The 11180-nt window shown below is 38.3% G+C and overlaps 1 protein-coding gene across 1 annotated transcript in view; it reads left to right on the top strand.

Moving 5' to 3' along the window:
• Window positions 1–10068, top strand: part of LOC132818514 (interleukin-23 receptor-like) — a 97096-nt gene extending 87028 nt beyond the window's left edge. The window contains exons 11-12 of the mRNA XM_060829575.1: window positions 4467–4557; window positions 9433–10068. Coding sequence (XP_060685558.1) covers window positions 4467–4557; window positions 9433–10068 — 727 coding nt within the window. The remainder of the gene's footprint in view (window positions 1–4466; window positions 4558–9432) is intronic.
• The last annotated feature ends 1112 nt before the right edge of the window (window positions 10069–11180 follow it).

Here is an 11180-nt window from a genome sequence, read left to right on the forward strand (position 1 = left end):
ACCTTGTAAAACCCTTATGGGTATTAATTGTGGCAAACCTCTGGGAATCGTCATCTAATTGCAATTGCATATCCGTGTGGCTTGTGCAGTTTTATAAAGGACAGCCTATAAGTCCTCCATGCAAGGAACTGGATATTTCTCCAGCTGTGAAAAGCATTTCAACGTTTGTTCTAAATCCTCACAAAGACAAACTGGCCCATTAGGCTTCATGATTGGTATGACTAGTGCTGCCCATTCTGCAAACTGGACTGATTTGATGATTCCTTTGCTTTCCAGCCTCCTGATTTCTGCCTCTGCTTTTGCATATAAGACAAATAGCACTGGTCAGGCCTTGTAGAATTGTGGAATTGTTTCTTGTCTACTTATGTCCTGTTAGAATATGTAAGGGCGGCTCAGCGGTTAGCACTGCTGCTTCACAGCGTCGGGGACCTGGGGTCAATTCCAGCTTTGGGTGGAGTTTAGAGCTGAAAATGTGTTGTTGGAAAAGCGCAGCAGGTCAGGCAGCATCCAAGGAACAGGACAGTTGACGATTCAGGCATGAGCCCTTCTTCAAGAATCCTGAAGAAGGGCTCCCATTGCCGAAATGTCGACTCTCCTGCTCCTTGGATGCTGCCTGACCTGCTGCGCTTTTCCAGCAACACATTTTCAGCTCTGATCTCCAGCATCTGCAGTCCTCACTTTCTCCTTGGGTGGAGTTTACACATTATCCCCAGTGGGTTTCCTCTGGGTGCTCCTCTTTGCTCTTGATGTCCAAAGATATGCAGGTTAGGTAGATTGGCCATGTTAAATTTCCCATGGTACCCTTGGATATGCAGACTGGGTGGATTGGCCGTGGGAAATGCAGATTTACAGGAATTAGGGAGGGGGGTAGACCTGGGATGGTCTTCAGAGGTTCAGTGTGGACTCGATGGTATGAATGGCCTGCTTCTGCACTGTAAGGACTATATGTAAGGTGGCCTTTTCCCCTTTGATAGACCATAGACCTCTGTAAACTTTCCAGGTTTTTAATTAGGACTTCACTCAGGCAGCCATTTTCTAATTGAAAAATATTGAGTCAATCCAGTTGAATATTTCTCAATCAATTTCTCCCCATCAAGCTTGGGCCCAAGTTTTTCACTACAATCAGTGGTAATGAACCAGCTGCTTCTCATAAAAACCCAGAACCGAAGTTGTATTCTTAATCTGTAGGGATTTCCCAGTACACGTTCTCAACCTGACCGAGGTCTTAACGCAAACTTAAGGATTGGTGTCCAGAGTGAATTTTGGTAAAGTTGAAAAATGTGGTGCTGGAAAAGCGCAGCAGGCCAGGCACATCCGAGGAGCAGGAGAATCGACGTTTCGGGCATAAGCCCTTCTTCAGGAATTTTGGTAAAGACTGCTTCTTCAATCACTGACACAGCTGTGCCAGTATTGACCTCCATTAGACTGAGAGATCATTTTACTGGACTTTTATTTTGATTGGCTCTGATTTGGATGTTGCTGATCAATTTAACTGTTCTAAACCAGCTGTAAGTGGACCTTCCAGTGTGTGCACTCTCCTGGATATTAGCCTCTTACTCTTACTTAGCTGAAAATGTGTTGCTGGAAAAGCACAGCAGGTCAGGCAGCATCCAAGGAGCAGGAGAATCGACGTTTCAGGCATGAGCCCTTCTTCAGGAATGAGGAAAGTGTGTCCAGCAGGCTAAGATAAAAGGTAGGGAGGAGGGACTTGGGGGAGGGGTGTTGGAAATGCAATAGGTGGAAGGAGGTCAAGGTGAAGGTGATAGGCCGGAGTGGGGGTGGGGGTGGAGAGGTCAGGAAGAAGATTGCAGGTTAGGAAGGCGGTGCTGAGATCGAGGGATTTGACTGAGACAAGGTGGGGGAGGGAAATGAGGAAACTAGAGAAATCTGAGAAATGTGAACTCCGATTTCTCTAGTTTCCTCATTTCCCCTCTCCCCACCTTGTCTCAGTCAAATCCCTTGAACTCAGCACCGCCTTCTTGACCTGCAATCTTTTTCCTGACCTCTCTGCCCCCACCCCACTCCAGCCTATCACCCTCACCTTGACCTCCTTCCACCTATCGCATTTCCAACACCCCTACCCCACGTCCCTCCCTCCTACTTTTATCTTAGCCTGCTGGACACACTTTCCTCATTCCTGAAGAAGGGCTCATGCCCGAAACGTCGATTCTCCTGCTCCTTGGATGCTGCCTGACCTGCTGCGCTTTTCCAACAACATATTTTCAGCTCTGATCTCCAGCATCTGCAGTCCTCACTTTCTCGTCTTACTCTTACTTATAATAGTTCTCTTACTTAATTCATGTCTAGACGAATTCTTTTGTTGTCTCAAATCTTCATACCGGTAGCAACTACAATGACCTGCCGGCCTAGATCCTGGAGAAAATGTTAACCGTTTGGCCGAGACTTGCTTTGGGGTATTGGTGTGGGCTGACCTATAGTCCCTCCATTCAGGATGTGTCCTGAGTGAGCCTGTGCAATTGTCTTCACTCAAGGGGTTTCCCGAAGGTCAGTCAGCCTGATGAGGGTATCCATTTCCATTGGCATTCCCTGTAATTCAAGCTCCATTAGCCTCATCTTCTAACTGCAAAGCCAGTTGTAGTTCCTGTTTGTAGTCTAATTGGGCTTCAGCCAGTAAGCCCCTTTTCATGGTCACATCATTAATCTCACAAACCAAATGGTGTCTCAGCGTCTCACTTAAAGTTAAACCAAACTCACATGCCTCTGCCATTCATGTTAACCTTGTCAAAAATCCCGAAATGGATTCCCCTGGTTCTTGAACTGTCAAGTAAAACCGATAGCATCTCAAAGTTAGACGAGGCTTAGGGTTGTAATATTCCTTAGCTACATCTATCAACTCTTGAAAGGTTTTAATATCTGGTGCCTCTGAGAAGGTCAGGCTCCTAATAACCAAAAATAGCTATAGTCTAGATGCTGTCAGGAGAATTACTCTGTTTTTTCACCATGACTCAAAGACAATTGATGAGAGTGAATCTCTTCAGGGGGCATGTTTTATTGCCACTGCCACTGAAATAACTCCATAAGGGCCAGTATCCCATCACCAAGTCATCCTTTATTTATATGTGCATAATACATGACACTAACCCAGCTAACACAGAGCTGGCTCCTAGGGTGAACAGAATCCCTGACACTCCTGTTTATATCTGTCAGCTAGGGGTCCTTGATTGGACCAGGTTAACAGCCCAATCAGGGAACTCATATTCTATGAGATTAACCTGGCTGACATCATTCCAACCACTAAAGTCAGAGCTGATAGATAAATCACTCTTAAAGAGAGGAGAAAGCAGCAAAGCTGTACAAGTGGAGTGGAAAGCCCTCCACTTTAATGACTAGAGAGAAATGGGGAGTGAATGCTGAGGTGATATTTGATGCCAGTAAACGTTTCTTTGGAGAGGGATTTGTTTGCTGGCTCCATTTCTCTACAGTCTGTCACTGTGAGGCAGCCTCCATTAAACTGGCAACTGCTGAAAATGATCGGGATGGGGTCTGCCCCTAGTATATGTCAAGTCCTCTAAATCACCTCTAGCTTTGGCCTTAAAGACATTTGTTGTGTTTAAATTCTCATTCCAGCCCACCTATGCATTTCCGCAACTGCAAGAGTGCATCAGGGAGAAATCTCAATATGGATTCCATTATTTTCCCACCTCCAAGCCCTCTAGTTATGGCCAGGAAAATTTTGTACACATGTCTGATCAATATTGCCCATTAGATGTGGGAACATATCTGATGACAGTTAACTTCTGCATCATTAACCTTTCTTTCTCTCTGAATATTGACATACCCAATATTTTGTTTAAGGTGTTCAGCAATTCTGTTTTATTTTGCATTTATTTTGGCTTTTACTTCAAAGAAGATGCAAGATTATACAGAACAGGCAAGAAGCTCTTCAATTCAACAGTATAAGTTGAAGCTATTCTACAGAGAACAGATCCATGACCATATCCTAGCATGCATCAATACATTGTGAGTTAGAAGACAAAATGTGGAAATACATAGTTAAAGATCCTCCAGTTATTGCATAGGACATTCTGATGCTGGTTAGTTGAGTAATATTTGTCAAAGTAAAGGTCATGATAAGGCATAAGTAGACAAAGGAAGACAAGTACATTTTCATTGAAGAAAAGGAATGTAAAAAGGATGTAATTTAATGTAAAGGGGATTTAATTATCATCAATAACTATATGGAAATGTAAAACATAGGTGAGCCAAACAAACTACAATTCAACTTTTTAAAATTTCTTGTTGTACATCGTCGATTACAAACTAAACTTATAAAAGATATTTGAGTTTTCAGATAGAAAATTTGATTTATAAGTGAGTAGGATAAGTTAAATAGATGTTTTTTATTGTTCATATCACAGACCACCGTTTAGGTCACTTAATGACCACTGATACAAATTTATCTTCTTATTAATTGTTCTATGTGAATTATTTACTTTTTGTTTTAGAATTAAATCAATGTGCAAGGTGTTTTTACCTGGTTGGGCTCAGGAAAAATTCCCCAATGTGGAAAACAGCAATGTGGTGAAAGGACTACAGGTAAAATATCAAGGGGTTAAATTTCCCTTGTTCATTATTTTAATATGGGAGCTTTCTGACCAATTTTATGCAAATAACCAGTGCATTCCCAAAGAAGTTAAACTGTCAGCAATGAAATATATTACAAAATACTGCTTGATGTTGAATTTCTTTGCTGTTTCTAGGATAGTTTCTGCATATAATCAGGATAAAGGTAGACATTTTCAGAAAAAGCTCCACTGCAAAATCATTCTTCATGTTTTATGAAAAGAGGCCCAATTTGAAACAAATTGTAATGAGGAAACATTTCACATCTCTTGTGATCTCATTTACATTAGATTAAGAACAGGTAAAGCTGTTGTCTGGAACAACTGAAAGAAGTGCATTCCAGGCAGCCATTGGGGAAGCTGTAAATATAGATGTGTATTCATCAGGTGGTTGACCTCCATGACATATATAAGTAACATGAAAAAGGTAACACCTTGGTTATCACTGAAAGACACCAGCAATAGAGAGTGATCCAGTCTAGGGGACAAGAAATGTCACCCACATTGCTTTGCAAACTTGTATAACAAACTCCTTCAGTTGCCTCATCAAAATTGCTCCACTTCCTAGTTTAGTAATGTTGATTGAAGGATATATATTGACCAGAAGACTTGGCAGAATTCCAGTGCCCATCTTTGAAATAGTGTCATGAGTTGTCTATTAATGTTTCACCGAAAATGTAACATCTTCAACGCTGCAAAATTCAATACTGCCTGGAATATTGACCTTGATTTTGCAGTCAAGCCTCAGCGTGACACTTTAACACAGAACCTTGTGAACAAAATGAGGAAATAGTGAGCTGTCAATGTTTATTTAGGAGCAAATGACACTTGGTGTTTCTTAATCAGCAATTGCAAGTTGCAAGTATTTGTTTTGCACTGTATCAAACTATGTCTTCTAACTAAATCAGGGAAAGAAACATAATACAAAATAATTTTTTTCACTTTGGACAAGCCTGTACTTTTGATACTTCACAGTATATATGCTGATGGTCTTTCCAATTGAGTATTAAAAGGCACCATGTTACATAATCAATTAAATAATAGCTAATAACACTTTTGTACTTACTGATGCATTTAAATCTAGATGGGCTGTTAATTTAACCCTTCTTATTCTAATTTTATCAATATGCTTAGATAGAATTACATAGAATATGCAGTCCAGAAATAGGCATTCAACCCATCCAATCCATACTAATGTTTGTGCCTACTCAAGCCTACTTCCTTTCTTCATCTAATTCTATCAGCATAACCTTCTACTCCCTTTTCCTCATATGCTTATTTAGCTTTTCCTCAAATACTTCTTCAGTATTTGCCACAACTACCCAACTTTGGCAGCAAATTTCACATTTTCTTTAACATCTGAGTAGTTTCTTTGGAATTCCCTTTTGGATTTCTAGGTATCCATCTTGGACTGATAGCTTCTTGTTTTGCTCTTCCTCACTAAAGAGGTTACTACACCAAAATATTTCATAAATTTAAAAATTGCTAAATCATCTGAATCTAACATCTGTCTAAGAACCAACTTCTTCATTATTTTGTCATTGGTATAAGCTTGCAGTTATGCTATCATCCTTGTAAATCTTTCATGCACCCTTCTCAATGCCCCATTCTTGTTTTATAATATTGTAGCCAAAATGTTTGCCTCAGGTTTGATACATTTTGTATACCGCCTTATTCCCTATTGCCTTTCTATACTCCAAAGCGTATTTTCCCTCTGTGTGACCTTGCTTTCCTCTTATGTCTAACACTCCTTTCTCACAATGCCTTCCCATTCAACTACAGGAGATGGAAATCCTGGCCTTGTTACCTCCTTTTTGCTCACCATTCAAGGTCTGAAATACACCTCCTAGCTGAAACAGTAACTTACTTGTACTTATTTCAATCTTATATGTTTATTATGTTTGTTGCTCATAATGAGACCTCCTTTACATTTAGAAGCTTCAGCTCCCATTGCCTGACTACTTTGTGGAAGGCCCTTCTGGTCACCAGACAATTTTATTCTCTATAATGTTATGTCTCACAGCAATTATGCAACAGATTTTAAAAGACATGTTCATGATATCGTCATCATATCATGGCATAAAATCTCAATTTTACTGAGGCCAGTTACAGCATGATATGCTGATGGTATCCTGTCACAGTTTGTAACCAAATTGCTCAGTTCTAGTCCCAGGCACTAGATTGTAACATATGTAAATGCCAAATGATGTAATGCACATCTATTGAATCTATCAGTACCACGTGACTTGTGTCTAATTCTTGTGTTAGGTGAGCTAACACTAGTATTACTTCATCTGTGACAAATGTACTGAAGGTAAAAACCTTCACTACAAGATTGGGAACACAAAACAAATCAAGATAAATGCTATTGATCAGTACTGAATAGAATTGGAGCCACCAATTCCAGAAAAAGTTCAGAGGCAGCCAGAGTTTTACTGTGTGTCCCCTGAACCAAAGCGGTTCAATCTCTTTCAAAACACTTGGAGTTTGTTTAAAAAACAGTGTGATAATAAGTTGTGGAAGCAGTCTAATAGTGCTAACATTATGATAGCCCTCAGGTTTACATCAACCAGTTGCTAAATAAATGGTGACCACTGATTTTTCTCAACTGAAGGCTAGTCGTTTTTCAAAATTTGAAGGGCACTATATTTAAATGACCTGACAGCTTAACTGTTCCAAAAACCTTATTTACTTTTTATGCACATTTATCCCTGATCTTAACAATCCCAAAGTATGTTATGTCTCTAATTAACTCCAGAAGTTTTAGACCTTTCCTTCAAATGTCAAAGCCCATGAATTGAACTTTAGAGAGCTGACTGATGGAAATTGCTTTTATTTAAAAATACAACTTCCTCTAAATGGAGTGGGTGTAAGAAATATCTTTCCCACCATCACCCCCCCCCCTCCCCCACCCCCATTGCACCAATGAAAATGGAGGGGTTGGGGTGCAAGTTTAAGGGTGGGACATCTGGAATTGGTGGTCTTAAACCCTTTTGACTAAGGAATGGAGTACACTTCTTCTAGTTTCACAGAAAATTCAGCCTTTAATGATTTGTTTAACTATACACTCAAATCCCTTTTCTTCTCCACTTTAAACTTTTAGTTTCCAAGTATATTTGATGATAATTATGCATTATGAAAATACCTTTCACATATATATTGAAATTAATTTGCCAGTTTTATGCTCATTTCACAAATGCAAAAATGTCTTTTTTTTAAATTTGTTGCAGTTCTCTTTAATGACTATTCCACTAACCACTCAATTTGGTGTCTTCTGAAATTTAGAAATTATGTTTTTGATTCCAAAATCTAAATCATTAATATACTTTCACCAATGATTCTTCTGGGGCCTTGCCTTCCAAACTCCACTGGGAATAGCAACCCTTTACCCTGATCTTGTCTATCTTGCAGTCTGTAAGTTATCATGTTTTGAGAAGATTTGTAGCTCAAGTCGAGGTTTTGGATGTAGGTTTGCTCGCTGAGCTGGAAGATTCATTTTCAGATGTTTTGTCACCATGCTAGGTAACGTCTTCAGTGAGCCTCCGAATGAAGCACTGGTGGTATAGCCTGCTTTCTATTTATATGTTTGCGTTTCCTTGGGTTGGTGATGTCATTTCCTGTGGTGACACCATTTGCTATGGTGATGTCATTTCCTGTTCTTTCTTTCTGGGGGTGATAAATGGGATCCAAGTCAATATCCTTGTTGATAGCATTCCGGTTAGAATGCCATGCTTCTAGGAATTCTCGTGGGTTTCTCTGTTTGGCTTGTTCTAGGATGGGTGTGTTATCCCAGTCGAAGTGGTTATCCTTTCTGCTATTCATCCCTGACTGCATTTGCTCTGACCTTATTCATTAATCTGTTATGTATTCCATTATCAAAGGCCTTTTAGAAACCTGGATATATTATATCTACTATATTATCTTTGTCTATTCTGTTACATCTTCAAATAATTAAATTAATGAAGAATGAATTTAATTAAGTAAGACTTTTCCGTTTGAAATCCAAGCAGACTATTCATTATGATATTTGATCTGCCCAATAATTCTTTCTGCTTAAAGTTCAAAAGAATATCTGTTTTGTTCTTAAGGACAATTTCCAGAAACCTAGATGCTTAGATGTTCAGTGTGTTTCATAGGTAGATTGAGTTAATAAAGGGAATACATAAAATGCTGTAAGGATAAACTATAGTTTAATTGTGGTGTAGCATGTTGGTACAGGAATGGTAAAAGAGGGGAAAATTTTAGTCCATCATTCTTAACTAGATTTAATCCACATTCTAGAAATAAAAACAGCAGTTGCAAATCCACTGCACTACCCAGTGAATTATTATTCCATAAAAACTGAAAGAACTGCGGATGCTGTAAATCTGAAACAAAAAAGGAAATTACTGGTAAAGCTCAGCAGGTCTGGCAGCACCTGTGGAGAAAAATCAGTTAACATTTTGGGTCCGGTGATCCTTCCTCAGAGTTCTGAAACGTTAGCTCTGATTTGTCTCCACAGATCCTGCCAAATATGCTGAACTTTTCCAACTGTTATTGTATCTCACCTCAGGAGATTTTGATCCTAGGTACAGATTTCAATTGAATTAAAGTAAAAAAATAAAAAATGCTGAGAGTAGCAACCTTGAGCAGGCTTCCTGTTATACAACTTTTGATTTTGCTTAAAGTGAAATGAAAATGAAACTAATGAATTTATGAGTGGAAAATTGTTGTCAAGTATTCACTAAATGAAACAAATCCACCTTTAAGCTATAAGAAGGTGTTTTTCTATGTCTCAATCATCAAATCTTCTGAAAGGCCACGATACTTTCATGATGTTAATCTAATGTTTCATTGAATTCCATTATAGAAAAATGATGAAGTTCCCTTTCTACATACTGCAGCACTATTAGTATATAACGATCCACCGATAACAGAAGTAGAAGAAACTTTACTACCAAGAATCAACAAAAGCTTAATCCAGACTGTGCATAGAAATTCTAAACAACAAATAGAAGAAGCTGCTTTTGAGAACCCAATTTCAGATATTTCAGAAGCTCATAATTCTCATCTGTCTCAACCAAATGAAGACACAGAAACCATGGGCTACAAGCCTCAAACATCCAGCAGATGCCAACCGATAGTTTTATCACATAATGATGATGAATCAATTCCAAACATTGGAAGTAATCAAGTTAAAGTATACAAAGATCTCAACTCTCCAGGTTTTGACAGGTTTCCAGATATTTCTAGTATTGATGGAATCCTAGATATGAACACAGATTTGACATCCAACCATAATGGGATTCAAGATGATCAAAATTATATCCTTAAGGAGGAAGAGGAACAGTTCCCAGCCAATGAGCATCACAGAACATATATAACAGACGGACTACTTCAAGAGCAAACTCTACTACCAGATGAATTTGTTGACTGTTTACTGCACATAGAAGATGATTCTACAGATATCAAATCTTATTTTCCTCAGATCGTGGCCATTCAGTGACATTAGCTGACACAAAACTAATTTCTTGTTTTCAAGTCTTCAGAAGTTGTATTTTCCATGTGTTTGTGAGAGTTACTCAGGGTCTGCTCACAGAAGTAAAGAACTTGAGTATAAAACATCAAAAAGATCATAAATTGCAAACTGAAATTCGTATTTTCCTTACAGAATCAATATATGGAATGAGCTGCTAACAAAAGCAATAATTTCCACTTATATCTAGCTTTAATCCTAAAAAGAAAAAATGTCTGGAACAGACCAGAATTTAAGGATTTAAGGAAAGAAATAGGTGGTCAGGATCCTCAAAAAAGTGATACTTTGCTTCTGAACCCACGACTGAGCTGACTGTGAATGCAACCAGTTAAATATTGTTAGTTGTAAAGTTGGACTAAGATCCCTGAAATTTAACATTAATATAATTAGAGCTGAAAATGTGTTGCTGGAAAAGCGCAGCAGGTCAGGCAGCATCCAAGGAACAGGATTAATATAATTAATCTCAAACAAAGTATGCCTTTAAATCCAATCAAGCCTCTGTATCTGAAAAAGCAATGCCAAAGTCTAGATTGTTAATCTGAAGATTGTCAGCCAATAATATTATTTTATGCTACAATTGGTGGAGTCTAGAAAGCTATTTGGTATGAGATAGAACTCAAGCTAATCTTCGCATATCTTTATATTTATTTAGAGTTTCATGTGACAAGCATAAATGTCCTCACCTCACAACCACAATTTATAGGGCTTCAATGGAATCACTAGTTAATATGCCCACTTCCAAATAATTAGACATAAATCATACATTATTCACAACTGAAAATATTTATTTCAGGAAAATTGGGCTTTTTCATACCAAACTACTGTATCTATAGTCTCAATCTGCCATCTTTAGAGATGCCAAGTGGAGGATAAATATCATTACGGTAACAGTTCAAAAACATATGTCTGATTCTTGTTCCTTTATCAAAAGTTAAGTTTTGAAAACTTTAAAGTAATAGTTTATATACAGACTGCCAATAATTGAATGATTTTCACATTTTGCTGTTTCAGCTACCAATGCTATATAATCATATTTAGGATCTTTAAGATTTAAAGATGTGTAATATTATACAAGTTTTAAT

Source organism: Hemiscyllium ocellatum, chromosome 9 (assembly GCF_020745735.1).
Source record: "Hemiscyllium ocellatum isolate sHemOce1 chromosome 9, sHemOce1.pat.X.cur, whole genome shotgun sequence".
NCBI classification, from domain to species: Eukaryota; Metazoa; Chordata; class Chondrichthyes; order Orectolobiformes; family Hemiscylliidae; genus Hemiscyllium; species Hemiscyllium ocellatum.